This window comes from Planococcus citri, chromosome 2 (genome assembly GCF_950023065.1).
Source record: "Planococcus citri chromosome 2, ihPlaCitr1.1, whole genome shotgun sequence".
NCBI lineage: Eukaryota > Metazoa > Arthropoda > Insecta > Hemiptera > Pseudococcidae > Planococcus > Planococcus citri.
The window spans coordinates 5695966-5723679 of NC_088678.1; the positions used below are offsets into that span (position 1 = coordinate 5695966).

At 37.2% G+C, this 27714-nt stretch overlaps 2 protein-coding genes and 1 non-coding gene across 4 annotated transcripts; all 3 read right to left on the bottom strand.

The window, feature by feature from the left end:
• Nucleotides 1-541: 541 nt before the first annotated feature.
• Nucleotides 542-4826, bottom strand: LOC135837518 (uncharacterized). The gene is made up of 2 exons (XM_065352827.1): nucleotides 1033-4826; nucleotides 542-715 (listed from the first exon to the last, which is right to left on the bottom strand). The coding sequence occupies exon 1, from the start codon at nucleotides 4709-4711 to the stop codon at nucleotides 2759-2761; it is 1953 nt and encodes a 650-aa protein (XP_065208899.1). The 5' UTR covers nucleotides 4712-4826; the 3' UTR covers nucleotides 542-715; nucleotides 1033-2758.
• Nucleotides 4827-18312: 13486 nt separating this feature from the next.
• LOC135837514 (poly [ADP-ribose] polymerase-like) lies at nucleotides 18313-27714 on the bottom strand. 2 transcript variants are annotated; one of them, XM_065352823.1, is made up of 14 exons: nucleotides 27391-27714; nucleotides 25622-25798; nucleotides 24956-25103; nucleotides 24714-24895; nucleotides 24428-24636; nucleotides 24270-24349; nucleotides 23969-24179; nucleotides 23693-23888; nucleotides 19957-20055; nucleotides 19605-19829; nucleotides 19164-19517; nucleotides 18924-19084; nucleotides 18671-18844; nucleotides 18313-18579 (listed from the first exon to the last, which is right to left on the bottom strand). In XM_065352823.1, the coding sequence occupies exons 2-14, from the start codon at nucleotides 25727-25729 to the stop codon at nucleotides 18510-18512; spliced, it is 2217 nt and encodes a 738-aa protein (XP_065208895.1). In that variant the 5' UTR covers nucleotides 25730-25798; nucleotides 27391-27714; the 3' UTR covers nucleotides 18313-18509. The 2 variants fall into 2 exon arrangements, with proteins under 2 accessions (XP_065208895.1, XP_065208894.1); XM_065352822.1 differs by lacking the exon at nucleotides 27391-27714 and adding an exon at nucleotides 27184-27375.
• On the bottom strand, nucleotides 23026-23100 carry TRNAA-GGC (transfer RNA alanine (anticodon GGC)). The gene has a single exon. It is a non-coding gene; the product is annotated as a tRNA-Ala (tRNA).

Consider the following 27714-nt stretch of genomic DNA (forward strand, 5'->3'; position numbering starts at 1 on the left):
AATCATAACAGTATCGATCAAAGGAATATGGTCGATGATGTCCAGCGTCGTCGAGTCGTTGTTTGATTTCTTTGTAATGATCAGCATTCGGTTTTCCATACGAGTTTTCAGAAAAGGTAACTGAGTTATCAGATGAGCTATCAGTGTCGGATTCTGGATCTTTCGCTGATTGATGAATATCGATGTCTTCGCATGATGATGAGCACGAGGATACAAGCGAGTATCCAGACAAGAGTGGCAGACGAGGTGATTTGGGGCGTTTATCGGTCATAATGGGTAAATATGGTAAGCTACTTAATGCAGTTTGATATGGCAATCGTTCATACGAATAAACAATACCATTAATTATGCAAAATTATAAGATGAATATTATAAGATGAATATTTACCAAAATTATTCCGGATATTTTCGCCGACGAATGACAAAAACTAACGCCTCGTATTACGAAAAATTCGTCCAACTTAGAAAATTCCACGAACGTCTGATCGCCAAACTATTAGATGTGAAAAACACGTCGTTAATACAGGAAACTGATTATTATTAGCTGATACTAGCGAACGATATTTATTACCTTATTAATTGGCTATGAGATGACGAAAAAACTTCTTTACGCAGCTGGAGGCGGTCTGATAGGCAATTTTCGACGTAAACGCAGGTACTCAAATAAGACCTCGACTGAATGGTTAATCTCAATCGTTGGATCAATCTTGACGAACTATAAGACAGATTTGTCGATTATTTATCTAATATTATCACCGAATTAGAATATAGAATAAAGCACGGAATTATTAGCTGAAAAGACGTCGATGGAGATTATATGACTAAAAAAAAATATCTACAGCAAATTATAAGGTGTTTTCTTTCGATTGTCTTTCTTTCGAGACACAGGGTGTTTCATAAATGTCGTGACATAGTCGTAAAAATCTCCACTGGTTCACAGCATGCTTTGTGTAAAATTACCGAAAATTCACTTTTGGTTGATATAAAAATAATCACTCGTAAATATGAATAAATATTCGTTGCATTACTTACTCAGATCGAACCGCTGAAGTCGACAAAAACCAAAAATCTTGAAAATTGACACCAATTAAAGATGGCGTAAGGACGCACAAAACGTAGGCTAACGAACAAAATTTTTGAATTAGAATAATTGACTTATTAGATGAAATGCAGTCGTTGTAAAATATAAGTTGAAAACCGATTAACTCACCTTTGATAATAAACCACAATTAATTCAAATAACGCAAAATTAAATCCAAATATGGACGCATAAAAATTCAAAAGAAGGCAAACGTAGTATATACTTCAAAAGGCACATTAATAATGAGCGCCGAGTGTTGGTGGTATAATCGGTTCGATCGACGAAATCTGCGCAGTCAGTTCCAGGAATCGATAAGGAGTTCGTCTTTGTATGAGTTGGCATATGGGCGGGCGGGGGTGAAATGTGTTTCCCCTCTCCACGCGGGTGCGTTTCAAATTCGGTTTCTTTGTCAGCAGCGTTGATGGTAGTTCGATTGAGTAAATAATAACAACTTTTTCAGAGTGAAATTTTTATTTTCAAATACGCGATGGAAATAATTACACGAATAAGATCTTCCATAATGGGTAAGTCGATTGGTAATAAGAATCGGTCGATGAAGATACAGGTCGGTGTGATAGGATGATGCTGCGATTTATTTCTTCCATTTGTTTCAGGTTATCAGTCGTATCGGTCCGGTGAAAAATCTTGAGTATGACGGACGAGTCGGTAGGCTAATTCAGCGTGGATCAATGGATGACAATAGTAATTTCCTTTCGAATCTCGATAACAAGGATCTGCCTTGTCCATTACTTCACAAAAGGTGTGTCCATATTCAACCGCAGTAGGGCTGATTTGAGGTAATTCGTATTGTAGGAAATTTCGGTATCTTTTACGTAGTGCTCTGTCTGGAATTATCGGCGAGTTGATATTAGGAAGTACAAGGATCTCTTCGGCTCCTTCGGTAATTAAATACAATATTAATTCCTTGGTATTGTAACAAGCTCGTTGAAATGATTCCTTCAATAAATCATGACTTCCTTCTGTAATGATGATCTTCGGTGGAATCACGATCTTGTGTCGGCGTAAATTGAACAATAATCGTTTAGCTGAGAGATTGTTTCCGGATATTTTCGATAAATCCCAAGCTTTTCTGAGTCGAGCGTCGGTATTGAATATTTCGCGTATTACTCCATGGGCTACTCCGTCTCCGATTATCCACCATCCGTTGATGAATGCATGTACGATGTTGGTTCCATCATAACGAGAGATCGATCGATATCGACTGATAAATAGGTGTTGATGGACGAAATGGTAATAATCTGGCATATTGATCGGCAGCATTGGACCCCATCGACACCCATCCTCTCTGAGTTTATCTTCGAGGTTCTCAAAATTAATCGGTAAAATAACATCCTGATAGGTACCATCAAATCGACGTATTCGTACTAAATTTTGTTCTTCATCGACAATTCGTGCATCGTGAACTTCCGGTAAATCCATATTAGGTGCAATTCGGTGAAACATCGTTGTTATTAAGTGAACGAATTTCGGTAAGTGCTTCTATGTACACTAGACAGGGCTCCCAATCGGTGAAATTCGTTGAAAAATTGTAAAATTCTTATAAGTTGAAAATGAAATTATAAGTTGAAAGTTAAAATCTTCTAATTACAAATCGGTAATTAAATAATAAAATCTGGTAGGAAAATAAAAAGTCGTATTCTTTCCGGTTGATATCGTCTAAGTTGAACTTTCGAACTCAGTAATTGATGTATTATTAGGTGTTGTCGAAGGAGATGTCTGGTCAGAAGTAGCTTCAAAAAACGATTGAACTCCTTTTGCAATGTCCTTTGAATAGTCCCGGTGAATAGATTCTTCGGTGGTGGGGAGAATTGAACCCCAATCTGGCAGCGCAGAAAAAATGTATGTGAAACGCATCCTTTGTTCACGATTCAACAGGTTCAGTATAATAAAATTGACGCTTTTATATTTCTTCTTCGGAATATTCATCGTATCCTCTGGTAAATCTGTATTTTCGTTATAATCGATTCTTTTGGTACGTTTTCGCATCCGCATTCGATTTTCGGCTTCCTTCCTTAGGTTTTCTCTCTCTGGCTGATCTGGGATTACTCGTGTTAGGACGATATTGAATTGTTTGCATCCTTCTGGAGTTGGATCCTTTCGAAACTTCTTCCGTATATGGTCGAATTCTTCCAGCTTCTCTCCTTCGTTCATCTCATCAAACGTACGTACATTTTTCTTCTTAGGCGTTTCAATTTCTTTGATGTATTTTTCCAGGAGGTCCTTGTGTTCAGCAAATTGATATATCCGCTTACGCAAAGATCTATCGTCAAATTTAGATCGTAATTTTGGCTCTTTGCGTAAAATCTTCAGGTGGTAGAGATTTAAATAAGTCGATATTTGGCGAACATTGATGAGGCGCCTATCATCTTTGTCTCCAATTTTCTGCACTTCGTAACAATTTCTACCGACGTGTGATACGACCACAAATGGCCCATAACGTTTCGGGTACAATTTCGCTGATGTTCCTTTATCGCTTGATGATTGTGCATGATTAGTTATCATAACTAATTCTCCTGGTTGAAATATACGTGGATCGCCGTATCGTTTGTTATGTCTTTGCTCGTTGGTTTGATGTTTTATTTCTTTTCGTTCTTTTATTAGTCGAATAAGTGCCTGGTGGTTAGTCAGCGAATCGATTCGAGTAATATCTAATTCTTCGGTGTATACAGCTTTCCTTGCCAATGCGTCAGCGGTAAAATTTCCAAAGTCGGTCTGTCGGGCATATACGTGTACTAATTGGAATTCCTCGAATTGGTTTTTTAGATTAAGTATTTCTTCGAAAATATCCTTATGGTGTACAGGTTTATTAGCTGAATTTTTCCATTTGTTTTCAGACCATTTGACGAAGGTGTCGTTGACAGCTGAGGTGAGATAATAGGAATCCGAAATTACCCGCAGTTTTCTGACGTCGTTGAACAGCATGATCTTCATAGCGGTGAGTAGCGCCATCGCTTCGGCGAGATTATTGGTCAACGAATAATTAGAATTCGTGATTCTTTGTGATATGTTCTTTTTTCCCTCAGGATGCCAGCATATACCGATTCCTGCTATCGCCTTTGGTGATCCATTATCAGCGCAAGCTCCGTCGATCGAAATCCATGTGAATCCGTCTGATGCAATTAATACGTCATTTGGAATGTCTAATTTGTTGATGAATAACTCGTCGCTGGTAGTTGACGGTGGATTTCGTTTGTCTTTTTGTTCTTGAAGTCGTTTGAGATGATATTTGGCATTAATCGTGTATTTTTCCGCAGGAAGTTCGTTGTCGAAATCGTCTATGCCCCAGGCTTCGTTTGGAGGAATGTCGACGTCATTAGGCGTGTTGTTGATTTCAGCTTCGATTTCAGCAATAAATGCACTCCATCCGTGATGGGAATAAGCTCCGTCTGAACAGGTATTCATCTTGATTCTCAATCGCTGACCAATATCTCTCATCGCCCTTTCGACTAAATTCGACTGTGGGTTGTAGGCTGTAGAATGGCTGAGTTTAATTTTGTATTTCTTCATTAGGTCCTTCCACAGGGTATTCGTGAATTGAGTCGCATTGTCGGTTACGATTCTGGCTATTTTCAATCCTTTTTGTTCTATATGGCTGATGACGGGTTCCATCGCTTCGACTACTGTTTCTTGCTTTATGTCCAGCAGTGCACGAATCCATGTTTTTCCAGTCAGGACGTCCTTCGAAACAAGTAGGTATCTCGGCTGGTCCGAATAATTGGCAATTGGTCCCAGTATGTCGACAGAAACGACATTTCCTAATCCGTGTGAAATAACCTGGGCATACTCGATTGGTTTCTTTTCGGAATAAATCTTATTCGCTTTGCAGTGCAAACATTCTCCAGTTATGAATCGAATGTAATATTTCGCATTTGCTGAATAATATAGACGTCGAAAAGTCGCCTCGAGTTTGTTAGCACCGACGTGTCCGTATACTTCGTGTAGGAATAGGATTAAGTCCTTGAATAATTCGTCTGGAATTACAGGTACTCTGACGTCATCTGGGTACTGATACATTAATATTTCTCTTCCTTGGAAGTTGTCGATCGAAAATTTCTTCGCTAAATTGCTCTTGATCGTTCGTCCGGTGATCGTTAATTCATTATTAGGTGTTTTTAATCGACGAATGATGTTTGAGCATTTCATATCTCGACATTGTATCTGGTCTAATCTCTGTAAATATTCGTGTAGCTGTCGCTTGATGCGTGTTGGTAAGTCGTCATCATTTTTTGTAAAGTTTGCCCAGCTCATCAAATTTAGCGTCAATTCAGGTGCCTGTACTCCGAACCATTTCTTATGTCGTTTTCGAAGATCGTAGATAAGGTCGTAACAGTTGAATAATGTTATCCATCCAGCTGCCTTTCTGTGTATTTCGGCGATCGTTTCAAATTTATTTACAACCGATAACAAGTCGCTGCGTACATGTATCGTTCTTCCGTGTACCCATAGCTGAAGTTTTTTAAGACTCTTCGCGAGATTGTACATTTCTCTCTCGACTAAGGTATATTTCTTCTGATGCGGTTTGAAACTATGGCTGGTGTACATAATTATTTCATTGTTGTTTTCGTAATTCTGATACAATACCGCATTCATGGCATCCGTCGAGGTATAGGTGTATAAATATAGGTCGATATGGTGTCGTGGTGAAACTAGCGAAAAATCTCTCGTGTATTCCTTGATCAATAATTCGACTGCTTCATCTTGTCTAGGACCCCATTCAAAAGGTACATTCTCGCAGGTCAATTCATATAGCGGTGCGACAATTTGTTGGTATGATGGAATAAAACGGCGATATAATCCAGTAAGTCCAATGAGTTCCAATATCTGAATTCGATCTTTTAATTGGAATTTTCCTTTCTTCGTGTGTTTCGCAATATAGTTGTTGAATTTTTCGATTTTACATGATTGCTTCGAGATTGTGTGAGGACCAAGGTCGAATCCAAGATGTTCAGTTTTATTCTTGAAAAACATGGTCTTTTTGGCGTTCAATCGCAAATTGTGTTTGCGTAAAATCGTCAATACGATGATAATTAATTCCAACATTCTCTCAAAAGTCGCTGCCCGTAACAGCAGATCGTCGACGTATTTGGTAATTCCTGGAATATCTGGTATGATCTCATTGATCATGTTGACAAAATAGGCCGATGAAATCTTCAGTCCATATGGTAATCGAATAAATTGGAAGACTCGTCCGTCAACCTGGAAGGCACAATATTTTCTCGAGGTTTCCGCCAAAACTAGCTGCCAGAATCCAGCTACAAAATCTAAACTGCTGAATAAAATCGCGTCTGGCTCGTCGGTGATAATTCGATCCAAAAGTCCCGCTTCGTTATAGTTATTATCGAGTATTGGATTGAGATCAGCCACTGGGTTTAAGCAGACTCGTATTTCTCCCGATTTCTTGACGTTTACGACGATCGGATTGATATAGGTGCTATTAGATGGTTCTATGACATTGGTCGCTAGCATTACTTGGAGTTCTTTTCTCAGATCGTCAATAAGTTTTCTTGAAGGATTGTATTTTGCCCCTCGAAACTTTATTTCTTTTTCAGGAATGTTGAATAGTAATTTCATCTTGTCTCCGGTGTACTTTCCTGGAAATTTTGAGAAAACGTCTTGAAATACCCATAGTTTTTCGTAGGCCTCTTGTGCCTGTTCTTTGGTAATCCTTTTTCCGGTGACGGCATCATCTAAATCTTCTTTTAATCGTTGAATGAAAATTTCCGGTCCGTCGTCGTGGACTCCTTCGGGTAGTTTATTGTAATTTATCCAGGTATTGGTCTGTCTTAATATATCGTCCATTTCATCGGCGTATTCATTTTTCATATGTGCATACGATAATACCAGTCGATCCTTATATTGTTCCGGTTTCATGAACTCCAATATTTCCACTTCTGCATCCTTACTCGGTTGACACATAGCAAAATTCTCTGTCATTCGTAGGTCAATACCCAAATATCGCATCGATTGCGTTCCGATTAAAAATGTTTGGTTGCAATCTTCCAGGACATAAAACGGGATCTTCAAAGCATGTTTTCCGAAATGGAGAGTCGGTACGATGACGTAATTCGCTGTCCGAGCTTCGATGTTATTTGCCAGTACACATACGGCTGGGTGTTTGAGTTCAATATAGTCGACGTCATCAGAATGTTTCTCAATTATAAGAAATGCCGTTTCTTCGGATATCACGTTCGGAATTGCCCCAGAGTCGAGTTGGGCTGGATATTGAGTATTACCAAGTCGTAATGGAACGACGCAGGTGAATGACTCCAATTCTGGCTGGAATAGCTGTAATTTTATGTTGATGTCTGCTTCTGACTCTTTCGTTGGTATTTTAGGGAGCGTCGAGATGTCGATTTTATCTTCCGAGTCTATGGTCGATACGGCAATTCTATTTACAATTCCAATAGTGTTGATGGTCATTGGTTGATGAGAACTTTCAATATGGTCGTCGAGTGATTCGGGATCGTCAGACGAAATTTCTTCAATGGCAATATATTCGGTTTCGGATTCATATGTGTATTCGTCATTTTCGATCGGTGGTATTAATTTTATTAGCTGGTCACGAGACGTCTGATTTAGTTCTTTCATATATTGCAGCGCAGCTTCCTTATCTGGAGATGACAACACATCGTGGATCATCCTTAAAGAATTGACTGGTATTCGATGAATTTGTCCATGGGGAATTGACACGTATGCATCGAGTTCCTTTTCCATAATCTCCAGTACGCAGATGACATCTCGTTTAACGGTAATTCGATGTTCTGGACTACAATATACGTATAATAGGTCACCAATTAATTCTCCCACATATGTAGTGAATGTGGGAGTACTTGTCGGGTCGTTCATGTCAAAGCAGTCCATATTAGGTAATATCATGTCGTCGGTATCCCTTGCAATTATTAGTTGATGGTTATTTTCGAAATTTGTATCGTAATACAGGAGTTTCAATGCAGCATCGATCAGTAGTCGGACCTGATATTTATCGCAAATCGTCTTGAAGATGCACAAAAATTCGTACCAGCGATTAATCATGATTGTTGATGCTGACGGAATTTTCGGTATTGTGGCCGGAAATAGGACGAGTATGTCATCGAAATTTTTACTGGCAATTGTACCAAGTATTTTATCGAGTAGTTTTTCCACAAATTTCGCGCTCATATATTCGTTGTTTAATTCGAAATGAGCCAACGAGATTAACGCGTTTCTCTTGGTAGAATCGATGTTTTCGATGTTTTCAGCGATATCTCGGAGAGTCAGTCCACAGTTGAGGTATATTGGGTAGTCGTCGTCAATATCGGTGAAAGTGTTTCTGATGAAATATGCCAAATCATCGCCAATGAATTCGTAATCGTCGAGCGGGGTCTTTTTTACAATATTATCATACTCCACTGTATCTATATTTACAGAGAGGTTCCCTCCGCATTCGCAGAGGGGTTCATCAAGTTTTTTGAAACCTCGGTAGGTTGAATTCGATATTCTTCTCCGTGTCTATTCTGCAATTCGTCGAACATTCTTGCTGCTTCTTCAAAACTGGTCGTTGAAGGATCGAAAGTTATTGTGTTGACGGTTGGTTTAGTTGCAGGTCGTGTATTGCGGGTAGTATCTTGAGTTACGTTCTCCTTAGATATATTGTTCGAATTGGATGCCCCGGTGGACTGAGTATTTGGGTTACGAATTGGCCGCGCATTATGAGATGGATTTTCGAATCGTCCGGTGATTGGATTCCTTGCCCAGTTCGACATCATCGGTGGATCTTTAACTTGGAATGGATTATCGGCGTATTCTTCATGACGTGTTAGGTCCAATAATTTCTTCTCAAATAACGCTCGGTTTTCCTTGATCTCTGTTGTAAAATGATATTTTAGGCTATTCGGCAATTTCATGAGAATTCCGTTGACTATGGTGTCATCTGGAAGATCAGTATCGCATAAAATCTGGAACCATTTTAACAATTCTAATCCAAGTTGAATTGACGATCGGTTGTCGATATTTAGGTTGAGGAAATGGTTATAGGCGTTGGCTTGTTGGACTCCATCCCAGACTCGTCGAATGAATGCATCTCTGTAGGCGTAATATCCTTCATCGAAATTGGCTGAATTCTTCCAGGTTAATCCGATATCGCTTTGAATTATTTGTTCAAGCTGTAGGCAAAATTCGTATTCGCTGGCTTGATGCATTTCCATATATCGTTCGAATTTCTGGAGAAAATTCATGACTTCGTATTTGTTGCTGTTGTTATAACAAATTCCATAATCCATTAAGTGTTTCGGTTTCACTTGACTTTGGGTATTGGCAAATCGAATATTGTATCGAAGTCTTCTTTGACGAAAGGTCCTTTGCGGCGCAATTGGCGGTTGCATATCAGGCATCATTCTTGGATTTTCGTGTCGAATTGTCGGTGGTGGTATATTCACCGTATTAGATGGTCGAAAGTGTCCATTATTTCTCGGTATTACTGGCTCTTCGTATGTATTTTCCGGATGTCGGGTTGGATTATTCACCATATTTCCATTTCTGCGTTCGTGTTCCCGTAGTCGAATGTCATCCAAACAGGTAATGATTTGGTTCATAGTATCCCGGAGACTTCTTTGTTCCATGATGATCATAGCGTCGTTGCGGTTTAATGATTTTAACATATTCGCATTTGCCGAAAATTTTGCGGTAACTTTTCCAAAATTTTCTCGCATATTATTGGTGATTGATTCATGGTCTTTAAGTCGGTCTTCCTGGAATGATTGACAGAAATCACGAAAATCAGCGTGGGTCACAGTGAGTCCGGATTCAGTCCCTCTGATCCTTTCTTGGACGTTGTGAAACCTCATATCTGTCGCATTTTTCTCCGCCTTCATCCATTTGATCACTCCAGCTGTGTGGTCGAGTCTCGGTGAGAAATCATCCATTGGAAGAATGTATTCGACGGTTGATGGATTCGGAAACTCTGCTTCGTGATTGAGTGGATCGAAACAATAATTTCGTCTTGGTCTTGGCTCATTTGGCAAATCTGATATCTCCTGGCTACCTGAATTTCCATTATTCGACGAACTTCTCGTATCGTTGGAATTGGTTCTAAATCGTCGTAAATGTGGCGGTGGAAGTGGTACATCGAAAGTTGGAGATGTTTCGTAAATATTGTTCCAATATTCAACTTCGGGTACTCCGCGTTCAAATTCGTAATTTCTCGGCGGTAGGGCTTGTCCTTCGGCCGTCTGCTCTCTTCTTAATTGATATTCATGGTAATTGGCAGCATTTTCGATTTGCGGGTCCATTACATGTCTTGGAAGTGGCTGGAAATCGTTCATCCTTCTGGCTGGTAAGCGAACTCGTCCATTCTCGGCTGGATTGCGCATATTAGCTGTCTGGCTGGTCGATGGTCCATTATGTTGATACGTATTTGGAAACATTTTTCAAAATCGTCGATGTACCAGAAAACACCAAATTATTGTCAGCTTTAGGACTATTAGTGTAATTATTTCTGTTCCGAGTGATAAATCGTAATTTTCCACAGGTTGTTGCAAGAAGTCGTAATAATCCTCCAATAGCTGGAAAATGTAATCGAGATAGAAATACAGCGTCAAATTGAAAAATATTAGTTGACAAAATAGCAATGAATTCGTCCAGAGGAAAATCCACATACGATTATAAGTTGTGAATTATTGATGTTTCCTTGGGAAGAGGTAATCTATCTCAAATATCGTCCGTTATAAGTTGGAGTATAAGCTGAGCAATAATACGAGCCTTATTTTACAGATGCGAAATGATCAGTTCGATTATAAGGTGAATAACCAAGTTGTCCGGAGGAGCGCAAGAAATATAATGAAATCTATAAATGGAACGCTTTAGATTTTCGTCGAAATGTGTCGAAAATAGTGGCTGGGACAGTGTGCGCGGAGGGGAGGGTATTGATGCGCGAGCACATAACCTTCAATCCGGTTGTAGCAGCGGCGTTGCGGTATGGTGGGGGGAGGTGTAACGGGTGTTCGTGTCGTTGACGCTGGTGACTCATACCCCTCTCCACCCGCTGCTTTATCCATCACAATGAATCTTGTCGAAGTGTGAAAGTTCGTCGAATCGTGAAAATTTGTCAAATCGTGAAATATTGGTTTATCTTTGTCGATCAACTTAGAAAATTTCCGCTCAAAAGATACCAGATCGTGTTTATAAGTTGAAAAATTACGAGTTTTCCATGTAATAAATTCTCATTCGTGTTAATCGTATAGACCGAACGGTATATTTATAAGATGATCGAGCTGATTAGTGTCTTTCCAAATTCGGCAAAATGGATATAAGCTGCCCCAAAATCGAGTATTTTCAAGGAATCGGCGAAAAAATTTCCTCTTGGGTGGACAATTCGATTTTGAGTGAGTACTAATTTCGATAGATGCGTTTAGATACATCAAATATGGGACTCATATCAGTGAAATTAGTTTAAATTGAATTCTGTTTGATTCGTGTTATAAGTTGAACAGAATTATCGTTTTCTTTTTCACGTTCGAAAACATTCGGTAGTCGTTTCGTCAAAATTAAACGTTTTGGATTCGTATTTTTCGGCTACAGAATTTTGAATATTCGTAGTTTCATCAGTTGAAGCATCGATGTATACGGTCGACGTGATTAAATACAAATATTGTTGTTTCGGTTTTGAACGTTATTCATCTATTCTGATTTGCAAATTGGTATTGGTATTAGGATAGTTTATCAGGTCGTATTTCCAAAATCTTCGTATAAGTTGAAAATAAACTATCAGTATTCCGTGTAGTGTTGATCTTCACAAATCGTGGTGTTATTAGATGAATTCTTTCGTGTTTATCGCTGAAATATGGAATATTTTTCCATGCGCGGTGTTAAAAAAAATACATGTGACTCGATCCAAATTTTCCCAATTATTTCGTATTCGTGTATATCAACGTAGTCGCGTACTTACGTCAATAGGCCGAAACTGAAATATATTAATTGGTACTAATGAGGAGAATCGATTATGTTTTTATGAAGAGATGTATCGATGGAAGCTAATGATATGCGTAGATTTTCTCCACAATGGCCATAGGAAAGAAATCTGTATAATATGATTGCTTTTTCGATCATCTCCACACCTAATACGTGTCTTAGTGTAATAGGATTTTTTAGTATTCGATCACTCCTAACACAGAGATCGATTACTCGTGTTCTCATCATATAAAGTTCTTCGTGCTCCACTTGACTTTCACCCGATATCGTCGAAGTAAACCCATAAACAAGTAATATATCGATGAATAAATAAATTTTCTTGAATCGTAATTTATTTTGAGGGTTGTAATCATCATCCAACGAACATTCTGCTACGTAATTCATGATATTATGAGCTGAATATGTGTGGTTCGAGATCTCCATGATAAGGCAATTAACGTCGTTTATTAGATGATTGAAAATTTCGGGAGCCGTTCTAGGAATGATCGCGTTGAAGAAGTATTCTCATCTTTATCGTGAATTTAGTTGGAACTGTTCACGGATATCGGCTTGGATTAAATTCAGAAATATTCGTACAGAATTAAAGATGTAATTATCAGGAATAATTATAAGTTGAATTATCCGTTATCTCCGAACGTTCTGAATTTCGTTATTAATGATCGATTTTAATTAAAGTCGCAATTAACCGAACTAATGATCGAATAAATTAGTCGTTATAATCGATCTTCCAAGCGCCAGCTTTCATTATAAGATGTATCGTGATTTTTTCATTATAAGATGCTATAAGATGAAAACAAATCCTCATGCCCCATTGATATCTTATCAAATATGGGGTCCTGGGCCCAAATGTGGTTCATAGGTTCGAGCAATTCGAGCCCCACGTTGGGCGCCAAAATTTCTATACCGGGAGAATTTAAGGGAAGATCTTTCGTAATTACGAATAATTTCGGAAAATACCAGAAATCATAGATTTTTGGTTCTTGAAATGCGGATCTATGAAAATATGGAAACGTAGATTAGACTAATCCATATTAACTTTGTTGTCTGGATATCTTTTTAAGCGCTGGGTTGGTTAATTATAGATGTGGTTAATTATAAGTTGATATCTCTCGCGATCTGGTTGTTAGCTCAGGGAATCTTTAGGGTCGTGATAGATCGCGGACGATTATAGGGGTTCCCTCCTGGTACATAATTCAGTTAAGACGAATCATAACAGTTTAAATTTAACGTGAGGACGTATAAGATGAATCCATTATACACTTGAGCGCAAATCCCCTTGGAATATAAGTTGAGGCGTGAATTTATTTTCTGGAACAGCTATGAGATGAAAGGTTAAATCGAATCTTTGATCGATTTGTTGATTTTGATGTCGAAAATGGGAATTTTCGACCATATTTATTAGATGACATATTATTAGATGACAATACTTCGGCGATTCAATGGTCTATATGCATGGGACCATTATATTGACTCGACTTATACACTGGAACTATTATAGAGCGAAATAAATCGAGAACACACAAATAACTTCGAAACACGTTTATATTGGATTGAAACGCATCGCAATACCAATAATCAGTCTCCATTTAAGGGATGAAAATTGAAGGTTATTTGACTATTATTTCGAGGAAAAAATAGATTTTAGGATACTTAGGTCAATAACGCGAGGGTACTTATCAGAATAAACCTAGGACTGTTGGATACGCGGGTTGCTTAGGTCAATAAAGGATTCACGGGTTGCTTAGGTCAATAAACTTAGATCAATAACACGAGGATGCTTAGGTCAATAAGGAAATAATAAGGAACACTTAGGATACAAAACGGAAATAATAAATCGATCTCCACGATAAACTTACAGAAGGCGATCCGAGGTCGATGAGCAATCTCCAACTGTCCACTAAGGGACGCGAAATACGTAATTATTCAATTACGGACTCTCTCCAGTTCTGGGGGTTATTTCGCTGGTCCATATGAGATGATTATAAGATGAAAGGTCGCCAAGTTGACCTAGACTGGAAACATTACTAGTCCAGAAGTGAAAATATTTCTAAGTCAAAAAAGCGATACTTAGAAATATACGGCATCGAAACGAACTTAGAAAGAACGGCCACTGGGTTGGGAACGAGTCCCAAGCCCATAAACGAACATCGATCTCATACTTAACACAGGAACCGAACCAGAACTTGCACTTTACCGAACAGTACGAGCAGAAAAAGAAGAGTGTCGAGAGAGTTGTTGCTCGGATCGCTTCTTATAAAATTATGATTTTTAGGAAAAAGAGAGGGTAAGTTGTGCGCGCGCCATTAATTATGATTGGCTAAGCGTTACCCCCGGAAGTATTAAGGAACGAATAGGATGTCGAGAATATGACGTAACATCTAGTCGATTGCATCATCTCGGAAGTAATATCTCCGGAAGTTGCGTCATATTTGAGAATAAATAGGTAAAATCGATTAGGTAGGTATACGGGGCGGCAGGTAGGGTCGATCTATAGATGAGTGGTCATTAAAGTCGCATGATTTCAGTGATGGGAAAATTCGACGTCGATCAAATGAGAAAAATACCACGTATTTTTTGAGCTGACAGATTACGCCGCAATATTTCTCCCACTTAAGTGGCATATAATCGGCATAATTATGTATGATGCAGGTCGATTTTTTCTCCCAGTATAGATGTAAGAAAAATGATATTTTTCTCCCAGTATAAGATGGCATAGAATGTTTTCTCCCAGTATAGATGACTGGTTCCTGACAGCTTTCTGTCACTTTAGGTGGGAGAAATTGGTTAGTTTTCTCCCAGTATAGGTGACATAAATGTGATCATTTTCTCCCATTACAGTTTTACTGAATTTTTTCCTTCGCAGGTATTTGTGTAATTACAAACCGTTGACCTAAACAAACAAAAGGAAATCGATTTTTGTTCCAGATTATTATTATTTTTTTCACATTTCCCCACTGGCTTGAATTATTTCAATTGATAGGTAGGTAGTACCTACTTATTTTCTTCATTGTTCGACGGAAATAGTGAAATTTCAAATTCTGCGCTGGTCTGTAAAATCGGTTCGGTTGTGATTTCTGTTACATATTTGTCAGTTTCGTATTGTGAATATACTACTAATGGTATATATAGCCAAATCAAGAAATGGTACTGCTTGGGTAGCATTTTTCTGCCGAAAAAAATAATACAATATTATGTAAGTAGATGATTAATGATTAAGTAAGTATACATATTGGTGGAAACAATTTTTAGGTAATTTCGAGGTTCTTAATTGAAATAGATTATCTAATCCTGATTAGCGAGTCTTATTCCTTTCATCATGTGTCTATCGCGTACCACCACACACCTTTAGACTTCGTGTTATTTTTGTTATGTCTCCTGATTATTTAATTTCCAAATACGAGCACTACACGATATCTGCTAGGTAGATACATAGTAAAGACTAGGCTACTTACCATTCGTGTCTCTGTCTACATCTGGATGAAAGTAGGTAAATTATGCATATATTTCAGAAGTATATCACTTTTTCACTGCACTCAATTTTACACCGAACCAATTTTTTAGGAATTTGTATTTGAATTTTGCATTAAAACTAAATTCATTAAGTAATTTTGTGGCATCTGCCGCCTATAGCAACTAGTTGTGTACTAATGGAACCTGTTCAACATATTTTTCCGGATTCAATCATGTTTCCAATGTCAGCCACTATACAGAAGTCTATGTTGGAGTATATTGATGAACTCTTTTGGATTCGATTGGAAAATTGACATGGCAAAAAAGCATGCGCGTTTTGCTAAAATTTTAGTGTCTTGGGTTACGACGTGATATGTCGGTAAAACGTATTTGTATAGCTACCTAGGTACTCGAAAACTTCACACTGGCTTATTTAGCTATACGATGGCACAAACTGCATTCGGCATACCTACGTCACGCAACGGATTTAAATTTTAATTAAAATAGTGTAATTGATAAATATGTAGGTAGATACTTATTAGGAAGATGGTGGGATTATGATAATTATTCCCTGTTGGTTCAGGATGAAAAATACTTCTATGGGGGGGGGGAGAGATTTTCCCATAAGAAGTATGCTAGCTCACGAGTATGAGTCCTAATAATCATACAACAATCTGTTCATCAGAATTAAGTGAAATACAATAGGTGAATAATTTGAACCAAACAATTTTTACAATATTCTTTTTTACTTCTCAAAACCCGAATTTTGGACAGCTTTTGCCCTTGCTTCGCTGGGGCCAATTCTAATCTCTAATTAATTTGAAAAAAATCTCAGTTTGAAACTTCCATAAATTTAAAAATGAAAATAACAATTTTTAATGAACTTAATTTAGGGTGAATATTATATCGAGTTGGCAAAATAGTCATTTCATCTTAAAAACTCGTAATTTTATTCGACAAAAGTTGTATTTTTTCTTCATACCAGGCGGCAAATTTTCAGTCAACACCCCCCCTCCCTTTTCCCACTTCGCTCACTCTCTCAAGAAAACTACAATTTTTTTCTTGTCAGATCTGTAATAGTAAGGATAGGAATAACTACGTTTAGGTGGAATAATGGTAATAACATCGAGGGAACCATGCTAAGAATTATTCCTTAGAGAAGGAATAATTTCCTCTTCCGAACTAGCTCAATTTTACGGAGAGTAGCCACCCTTCCTAACCACAATATTCATTTAAATCATGAAGAATATAAATAATATACTCGAATGATCATTTTATGTCCCGAAAATAGATGTATTACATAAAATATTACAGATAGGAAAATACTTTGAAAGTTACGTGTGATACAATAGATATCTTTTGACATAGGCAAAATCACCTACATCTAAGCCAAACGTAAAGTATAATACTAAAGTTATGAGTTAACGCTCATCAACAATTATGAAAATTATTAAGACTATAGGAACACCTGATGAAATTACGCCCTTCGTCGTTCTACCTACGTCCATGGTTCACACTAAATCCCCATGTCCGCAGGCAGATATTTTGATTAACATAAATATAGTGGTTAATCTAAAGAGGGTATGATCGGGGTAAAATCCCATTACATAATGTACACATTAATCTACTCACCTGTGGGGGGTACATTTCCCCGTACCCCCCATTTTGGGAGGGGTGGTAAAAACCACCTAGAAGGAAAGTGCTAGGTTAGTGCACGTATCGCCGACGTTAGTGCACGCCCCCTTCACCCTCATTTTTTAAAAAATATGTGGTGGGGTACAGGGAAACGTGGTACCCCCCCCCCCACATATTTTTTAAAAAATGAGGGTGAAGGGGGCGTGCACTAACGTCGGCGATACGTGCACTAACCAGCACTAACCTAGCACTATCCTTCTAGGTGCTTTTTACCACCCCTCCCAAAATGGGGGTACGGGGAAATGTACCCGGTAGGTACATTATTAGAAATGAGATTAAGTATTGTGTTGTAGTCAACTTCAGAACGAAATTCTCGATGACGTAGGACGTTTGCGAACCAGCCTATTGTTTTTAATGTTTATTTTGTGGTAAGGTTATTGATTAACTAATGACCTAAAATTAAGACATTTGCGAACCAACGAGATTCAAATTAAAAATGAACTACTACGAGCGAACGAGTGATTCACATTGAAGTCAAAATGTAGGATATTTGCGAACCAACACCAACCAGTTAAGTATAAAAATCACTTTTTGGCTTAAAAGTAAGACATCACTTCTGAAAAATCATCATTCGAATTCTAAAATTTTGAAACCAAAAGAATAAAAGTTTTCACATGAAAAACAAGTAGGTATGTGTTTTGATCTATTAAAATACGAATTTTTGAAATCTTTTCCCCTCGTTTCCCTCGAGCTAATTTGTTTCTCCTCTTTCACAAAATAAAAAAATGCAAGTTTGAAGATTCTAAAAATTGAATAGGGAAAACGAAAATTGTCTGGAAGTCATGATAGGCTATAAGAAGACCTACCTATAATATCAACTGCCAGAATATTGTTTTCTCAACTTTCTTTATATTCCGCAAAATTTGTATTTTTTTCTCATATCAGTCGGCAAATGTTCGCTTGCACGTCCCCATTTTCCCCTCCAAGCGAAACTTGTTTGGTTTCGTCCATGATAGCAACATACTTCTTTCATTTTTTTCTCAAGAAATGTATTATGTACACATGCAGAAAACACTTCACGATAACATCGATGTTAATTTCAATTGTTTCTCGTTTCATTCAATTTCCAAAAGTTTCATTTTTTAGGTAGGTACCTATAGTCCGTGCAGTGACAAAAACAATTCATTAAAAAAAGGTTTTAATTCAAAATTTAAAAAATTGGTATAAAAAAGGATTTTTAGATTGATGACTGGTCTTTGATATTGAGTAAACGTATAACTTACTATGCTACTCGTATGTACATATGTAGGTCAGGAACATAATAACAAATGTAATTTGAACGAAATAACTAATTGTAGCTTCGTCAGCTCTTTGAGCATCAGTTGCAAAGGAACTTCAGCTGCACTAAATATTCCACCTTGACTTGATCGACATCATAAACAACATATCTGACAACAAAATTAAGGAATATATACAAAAATTACGTTCCCCATTCTCCCCCAAGCACTCGTCACCACTATCATGATGGAAAAAGGATACTCGTTGAACCGCAACTTTATCTTTTTGTCGGTCACAATTCCTTTACCCAATGGTATTTCGACACCATCTTCTCGAACAATGGATTCAGCAGGTTCTATTTTACCCAATGCTTTGACGCTATGCTTACCTGCGGGTGGTTTCTTTAGGTCTGGTTTGGCTTCAGTAAGTTCACCCCTTTAACAACACAAATGATATTGTATAAATTATAAAAGTCTCAGTTTGAGTAAAGTTTTCGCAACGTGAACCAACTTACATATTTCCAAGTGCGACTTGGCACAATAATACCACACCAGTATTGTTTGTATCCGTGTACTTACAATAATTGGCCGATTTCGACACCCTATCAGCGAAGTAGATACCATTACCGAACATAGCACCGGTCAGTGGTGCTTCCGGAGATGCAATACGAAGACCCTAAACATGGAAATTACTTGTATTATGAAAAGTTATTTCCATTCCAGATGGGGAAAAATCATAGGATGGGATAATTTACCTCAGATAGGATGCCGGCGAAATTGGTAAGTCTGGAACCGTGCCACAAGAGCTTCCTGTTGTGTGCGTTTTTGTATGGTTTGTATCGCTCACGTTCTCCTTGTCTTTCGACTTTATAAATTTCCGCGATTTCGAGATCGTAAAGCTTGCGATGAATTTCGGTATGAGAATTTTGAACATACAATTGCAGCAGTTGAAATTCCGGATCGGTTCTGTTCAAAGGGCTGATTTCTGTTTTCAATTTTAAATAATACGAATGGATAGCGTGAACATCCTTGTTTTCGGATTCTACAGCTCTGAGCATCGATTGCGCAATTTCCATTTCCGTGTACGTGCGCAACATTTCATATTTTTGCTACACAGATTAATAAAAAAAAAAAAACGTTTAAGACAAGAATTTCTCACAAATCAATGAATGACAAATTGGACTGCAGGGACTTACCTTTATAGTATCCAGGTCATTAAACAATGGCGGATCATCAACACTGAAACTATTCGGAATCAAAGTATAAAATTGGTCAGTCAAATCCGCTAAGTTCTGGTACATCATTTTACGATCAACAGGTGCTGAGAAGATGATGCAATTCTGCAGTTCGGTCAGCACTTCAAAACCTTTCGTTATCTGTTCTTTACTCAGTTTACCCAACGGCATTTTCTTCGTATCCAGCTATAAAATTTTCAAGATGTAAGTTACCTATACGCATACTTTTCTCAGAGAAGATTTATTATTATTTGGATCAGTCTTTGTTGGCATACTCGTAAGTATATTAGGTTGAAAAGGAAAAAATAAGTACCTCGAACTCTTTCATGATGTTTTTCATAGTGTCTACGTTGAATATGAGAGTGATAAGATTTCGAACAGGCTGCTGAAGTTTGTAATGTACTGCGGGCTCCTATAAAAAACAAAATTAGTCACTCCATTAAAAACAAGTTATACGTTCTGCTGAAAATACGTACATCACGTACGTCTTCCTATGAAACATCAACCCAATCTATAAAAAACAAAATTAGTTAGTTACTCATTAACCTTTAAAGTCGCAGCTGAATCTTGAAATGTGATGTAAAAATGGTTTTGATTTTTTAAATTAGATCAACACAAGTTAGTGGCGTAGCCAGGATTTTCTCAAGGAGGGGGCAAAGCCAGATTTTTGGGCATGAAAAATCGAAATGTGGAGTAATTTTCTAGAAACCTATTGTGATGCGTAGTGATTTCTTGAAAATGAAGGCAAAATTACTGCTCAAGCGAATAGTCCAGCCATTTTAGCAAAATTTTTAGTCGAACCTCGAAAAAATTGGGGGCAAGCTGAATTTCACATTATTTGTTCAGATTGGTCTCTAAAACAACCCATCAAAAGTTGCACCCCCCCAACTTGCCGGCTACCACCACAAGAGGCCATTAACCTTTGCCGATATAGGTTTTTCATTTTTCGATTTTTGGTGAATTTTTGAAAATCAAATTTAGGCCAAAAATGAGAAAAAAGTCAAAATTTTACCAAATTGAGATATAAAGCTGAAATTTGGGACATACCTTATTTTCGACCTGCCAAATCGATTGGAAACAATTTCAAACCGTTTTTCGAGCAGTTCTGGAGCCTCCAGAACATTTTTGAAACTTGAAATTTTCACAAAATTTCATCAAATGAAGTTGGAATGCGGAAATTTACGCTGCAATCCAATTTAAACACGCTAATAAATCAACTGCTGGTGGGTTTGAGTCATCTTCTGGCCACCAGCGACTTTTTGAAAATTCTTGAAGCCTCCAGTAGATTTTTGAAACTTGAAATTTCCACAAAATTTCATTAAAAACAGTTGGAAAGCTAAAATTTATTCTGTTAAGTAATTTCAATATGCTAGGGAGTCGACTGCAAGTAGATTTCAAGTCGTTTTGGAGCCTTCAGCGAGTTTTTATGAATTACGGGAGCCTCCTGTAAATTTTTGAAACGTGTAATTTCTGCAAAATTTCATAAAAAGGAATAGATTTTGTGGCATTTTTTGAAAAACAGAAGTTTCTAAAAATCTGCTGTAGACTCTAAAGCGGATTGAAACTGCCTGCAATCCACCTCAGTTTAATGTCAAAAATAAGTTGTCTCCATTTGGTGAAATTTTATGGAAATTTCGAGCATTGAAATATCTGCCGGAGGCTCCGGTAAATTCCAAAAAGTCGCTGGAGGCTTCAAAACGTGTTGAAATCTACCGCTAGTCAACTTCATTGCATACTGTAATTAGTTTATAGAGTGAATTTTTGCTTTCCAACTGCCTTTAATGAAATTTTAAGTTTCTAAAATCTGTTGGAGGCTCTAGTAATTTTCAAAAGGTAGCTTGAGGCTCCAAAATGACTTGAAGCAACTTGCAGTCGACTTGATAGCGTATTGAAATTGGAGTTTGGATTTCCAACTCTGTTTGGTGAATTTTTATGGAAATTTCGAGCATTGAAATATCTGCTGGGGGCTCCAGTAATTTCCAAAAAGTCGCTGAATGCTCCGAAACGACTTGTGTTCTGGAAGCTTCAGAACTGCTCGAAACGGTTTGAAATTGTTTCCAATCGATTTGGCAGGTCGAAAATAAGGTATGTCCCAAATTTCAGCTTTATATCTCAATTTGGTAAAATTTTGATTTTTTTTCTCATTTTTGGCCTAAATTTGATTTTAAAAAATTCACCAAAAATCGAAAAATATATTTCAACTGAACTGGCCATCCTTATAGGAAATTTGACGTAGAATAACTTTAGTTCAATCACTTTTTTCCCTCCGACCCTTCATTTCGGCGATATAGCCGAAAAACGCAGATTGACAAAGGTTAATGACCTTTCGCGGGGGTAGCAGACAAGTTGCAGTGTGCAACTGTGGTCAAAATATTTTTGAGTCTACCGTTGATCGAGTTCACGTTTTAAATTGCTGATTTTCATTTTTTAAAACAATTTTCATAAAATTGACAACTTTACCCCCTCCTCAGTAAGGGTGAAATCGCCATTTTGGGAAAAGCTGGACTGGTCACGCTGATAGGAAATTTAGCGTAGAACAATTTTTGTTCGAACATTTTTCCTCTCGGACCCTTCATTTAGGCGATACAGCCGAAAAACCTGTATCGGCAAAGGTTAATGACCTCTTGCGGCGGTAGCCGGCAAGTTGGGGGGGGTGCAACTTTTGATGGGATGTTTTAGAGACCAATCTGAACAAATAATGTGAAATTCAGCTTGCCCTCAATTTTTTCGAGGTTCGACTAAAAATTTTGCTAAAATGACTGGACTATAGAAGCGAGAGAGACAATTTTTACACAGGGTGTCTACACGGCGAAAAGAGTACGAAGTTACAAAAAAGGTACAAAGTTGGAAAATGACCTAAAAAAGTATGGAAAAAAACGTCAGAAATGTATGAAATTTACGAAATTTGTGCGAAATTTTGAAAGGATTTAAATGTTAATTTGCCGACGAAATTACGTACCATAATCCTCAAAATTTATATTTTTTTCAAAAGCTTTTGTCCTCGCTACGCTCGGGCTAAAGTATTGTTTTCCATATTTTCTCAAATTATTCACTGTGTTTGGAAAGTAGGGTAGTTAGTTTTGAACAAACTTTTTAAAATGTCATTGGTGGAAAAACTGGATTTTTCACATTAAAATTACTACTGTTTCGCTATAGTTGAAACTGCAAGTTTAAAAAAGAGTTTGCCCTCGCTTAGCTCGGGCCTATTTGGTGCTTTTTTCCCACTTAAATATTTCAAAAAACCATTGATAAAATTGAAAAAAATAGAGATAAGAAAAACAGAATTTCTTACATTAAAATTATTCAAATAAGAAGAAGTCTCTTTTCTTTTACCGACCTATAATTGACCTGTTTTCTAATGCATCTAACGTACGAAAAATTCGTGCCCAGCCTGGGAATCGAACCCAGGCCCTCCGGATTGCCGGTCCAGCGTGCATTCCACTACACCACTGAGGCAACAAGATTAATCGCCGTTTTAGATGCATTATCAAACAAGGTACGTTTCCGAGACCAGTACAAAGACTAGGTACATCGGAGGTTTTTGTATGTGCCGAATACACAAATCCTACTAAGTACAGGTAGGCAACCTAAATTTTCAGTCAAACCCCCAAAAAAGATGTACCTATGGAAGAGGATGTAGAAAAGGAGTGGGTATGCCTGAAAACTATTTTACAGAGAGCATCAGAGGAGGCACTGTTTTTTGTTGGAAATGTCACATTTGAGCTTTTTTGAAACTTTCATTTTCCAACAAGATTTTTTTTCAAAAGCTCGACTTGGTGAGGTGTTCATCCAAAGTAGGTATATATTCACTCATTCATTACGTCGAATGAAACTACAAAATTGTACAGTTTCAAAATTTATGCCCATTTGGATTTGGAGGATAATCAAATACTATAAAATTATGAGCTCATCATTTCTGAAATGGTTTTAAGGGGCTGGAGGGCAAACTGCGAATCAAAGTGACGCTTGTGTTGATCTAATTCAAGAAATCGAAAGCATTTTTACATCGCGTTAATAACAAATTATAATGTACTGTTGAAAATACGTACATCTTCGTATGAAACATCAACCCAATTCTTTTTTCCCGGCTTTTTCACGAACTTAGCACGGTTTTTCCACATGTTGCCGGTTTTCTCTTCGAATAACCATTCGAATTCGAAGATGGCATCTACTCTACTAATCATGTCGAGCTTTTTACTTCTGTATCTGCCACCAACACGTCCCCAAGCGCGGAACAACCAATACCTTCGAATAAAATCGATACTTAAATTATTAGAATGCATTATGCGGAGCAATAATTTGTTTCATATGATATCAATAGTTACGTTGTTTTATCATTAGATTCCAGAATTTGAAGTATATAGTAAGAGTTACGTCCGAACTGTATGTCAACTTCAGAAAGTACAACGGTATAACTGTCATTGTTTAAACGGTACACATGAGCAACATCCTCCAATCCGGAGGCTGGATCAACGGCCACACCGTTTTGAACTTTGAGCTTTACCTTGGATGGAAGATTTGACTCGTACTTGCCACCTATTGAATAAATACGTAGGTAATTTGTTAAGAATCAGATATTGAAATGTCTTATGGTATACATTATGTAAGTATTAGACGTAATCTTACCATTAAAGCTGAGCGATTTCGAGACCGTGGGTTTATTGGATTGAAAAATTCTTTTCTGAGGTTTATATTTGTACGTCGCTCTGAAAAAGAATAGGTACCTACTAATTATGATCGAATAGATACGGTTTAAGATTAAGTAAAAACCGCGAAAGACTCACAAAAATTCAAATTTCTTTTTCAACTCGTATGGCACTAGGAAAGGTTTACGTTTGGGGTCATCTGTAACTGCTTCACACTTGACCCATTCGTTTTTATTGCCTAAACATAAATATCCAACACCAGAGCGAAACACTATTTGACTGTGTCCGCATTCTTCGCAAGGAAGTAATGCTCCGAACGTCATCGCATCAGCTAATCTATCATGAATCTGAAATAACAATCGAAATTGAAAAGTAGGAATACAACGTGCATTTAAAACTTCACGTTACTCTTATTTGTACTTACAGTTTCGGTACTCGCAGCAATCGCTTCTTGATTGTTATATTCCAGTAAAGCAGTCGACTGTTTCTTTTCTAGTAATTTCAAACGATCGTGGTAATAATACATCAAAGCATTTTGTTCTTTCATATCTTTAATTTCTCTAGCAGACATTCCATTACTGACTCCACCAGTTGATCCAGAAGGTGCTGAAATTGAATTCATTAAAATCTCATCCATCAACCGGATAGATCATTGCCAAAACGTACCTCCAGCCACTTTACATCTGATCAATTGTTGGTCTTCCGATCTGAGTGATTCAAAATTCGATATATCTCCAACACTTTTCACAAGCTGTGTATCGAAGAAACAAGGAACGTGATACCAACGCGCAATTCTTTTGTCAAACGTGGACGCCTGTAATGAAATAAGATGAGAGGGTGAATAAACAGTTCTACCCCTTATCGACGATATTCCTCAGGTAAATTCACTGGCGTATCAGTCTCAAGAAGTTGCCTCTTTTTTTTTTCAAAATTACCATCCTAAAAATAATTCTCAAATTTCAAATCTCAAATTACAAATTTTCAAAAGTTTTAGGTCTGTCCTTTTTTTTTCAAAATCAATTTTCTAAAAAAAAACATCGATTTTGGGGCTCTTGAAATCAAATTTTCGAAAACTTTTGCCTTTAAATTTTTGAAGCCAAAATCCAAATTTTTGAGAAAAAATCCAATGTGAATAATTTTTTCAATTCAACTCCCACACATCACCAACTACTACGTAATTTTAGTAAATTAAAGAGCCTTCGGCGATTTTTCAATTTTCTCCAGCAACTTCAAATCACTCTGGAGAGGTCAAAAATGAACTCATCAATAGGAACATATTAGTTACCTACGTTTAGTTAGTAGATTATGTTCTTGTGCGAATGAATGTATTACCTGACTTATAACAGCTAATCTCAATGTGTTGTCAGCTATAAAAGTCCGGCATCCTCTACATGATGAACGACCAGTCTTGGCGTATTCCGCACGAAATGGCAAATCCATCTTAAGATATTGAGAAGGTTATGGAAATGTGATTGCGAGAATAGTAGTAAACTATGAGTTTTGAATTTCCTGAAATTTAACAAACGTTCTAAGATTATTCTAGAACTGAAAAAACGATTATTTCCATAAAGGATAAGGAAAACTTGGAAAAGTGATGTGCAATACGCGACGTTACCAGTTATTGACTTTGGAATTTTTTCAGTTTTAAGGTAAAGTCGCCTAATATCGCCCAGTGTCCTAAATCCGCCCACCTGTATTTCTCGGATATTTATGACGCGAACCTGGCAGTGAAAAGCCACACTACTACCTTGGGTGGGTACCTACTCATCTATATTCATTTGGTAGTGATATTGCATCATGCCAAAAAATCCTGAGAAAAAATAAAAATTGCCAGTTTCCAAAACTTTTTCCACATTTTTTGTTTTTACTGGGAAAAATATTAAATGTGGTGTATTGATTAATTTTTTTATATCAATCTGAAGAGAATCGATGACACTTTCGAATGATTTAATCGCAGATTTGATCGGAGTAAGCGTTCATATAAATTTTTTTCAATTTTTGGAAAGTTGACAAATTCCTAATATCGCCTACCCCATGTCCTAATATCGCCCACCTGATTTTTGCAGTGATATTATGGTAATTTTTTGTGGGTTAATTTCGTAATCGCTTGTGTTTGTCAAATAACGAAGGCCAAGATTGGATTTGATGCATAAAATGTTATTTTTGGTCACATGTCGCTTGTGATGCCCCATATTCGAAGATAAACGAAAATATGTTTGTACATCATGTTTACATGACATGTGTTGAGGTAGATTTAATACCAAAATACGTAATAATACTCCATTATGCTTAAAAAACATTTTGCATTCAAGTTTTCAGACATTTTAGTGGTTTTTTAGTGATTTTTTAGTGGTGGGCGATATTAGGCACCACTTCGGAAAAATTTTGATTTTGACATTTTTTACTGAAAAATTCACTGGCTTCCCCCTAATGTAAATTTTGATCTGAAATTTTGGCCAGTCATAGCCAAAGGATGGGGGTACACCCCTACTTGGTCACATTTCAGTTTTTTCAATTTTAAGTGCCCCATTTTTGAGGTCAACAAAAAGTGGGCGATATTAGGCGCCTTTACCTTATTTCTTTGGAGAGAAAAAAGGATGTGAAATGAAAAAAAAAAAAAAATCAGGCAAGAATGCGAACCAGAATTTTTAACCTTGACCGTAACTAGAATAATCAACCTAAAAATTTTGAGGAAAAATTCCTAATTTAATAACTTTACCTATTCTGAAATCAAAAAAATTGGAACTTGGACCCAAATTTGAAATTTTTGTACTTAAGTCCCTAATCTTTAAGGTTGTAATTTACGTTGTTTCCAAAAATCTGAGAAAAATCAATAAATGGACATTTGAAAGGAAAAAAATGTGCAAGCACACACATAGTAACACATCACTTACCCCGCGAATTCACAAGTCACATAAACAGCTTTCAAACTAGAAGCCCAACTTGACAATATCAAAATTCAAAATTTTTGATACGAGTAAAACATATCTACATATCTAAGCATAAGAACACACAAAGTTCTCGGAACCAAACAATATTCACGCTAAATGACACATTACCCATTGAAATTCACAAACGAGTGAAATTTTGATGGTACTTACAGGGTTATATATTGGTAAGTAATTCTGTTCTCAATTTTCCTAGATGCGTTGACGTCATAGTTTTTCCCACGACGATGTTGTCATCGGAAAACTTTGCTGACCCACGTGCTTTCAAAAGGGACTCCTTTGAGGGGAAAGGTGTAAGATACTCCCTCCCCTCTCACCATCTTGTTTTGACAGTTCCCACTTCACATTTATGCACTTTGAAAACTCGAACACTCCGTAGTAGACAAAAAAAAAAAATCACACAGAAACAATACAAGAGCACAGCCAGCCGTTCGCAAAAAGAAAACTTATCTTAATTGTGAACCAGCAAATCTGCAC

What these genes read in the sequence shown, in the direction of transcription:
- LOC135837518 (XM_065352827.1), bottom strand. Translation starts at nt 4,711, where the DNA reads ATGGAACCCGTCATCAGCCATATAGAACAAAAAGGATTGAAAATAGCC.
- LOC135837514 (XM_065352823.1), bottom strand. Translation starts at nt 25,729, where the DNA reads ATGGATTTGCCATTTCGTGCGGAATACGCCAAGACTGGTCGTTCATCA. An exon ending in GATTAGCTGTTATAAGTCAG is followed by an intron (nt 25,104 to 25,621) that starts GTAATACATTCA and finishes ATTTCATTACAG; the next exon opens with GCGTCCACGTTTGACAAAAG. An exon ending in ATAAAGTTGCGGTTCAACGA is followed by an intron (nt 18,580 to 18,670) that starts GTATCCTTTTTC and finishes TTTTGTTGTCAG; the next exon opens with ATATGTTGTTTATGATGTCG.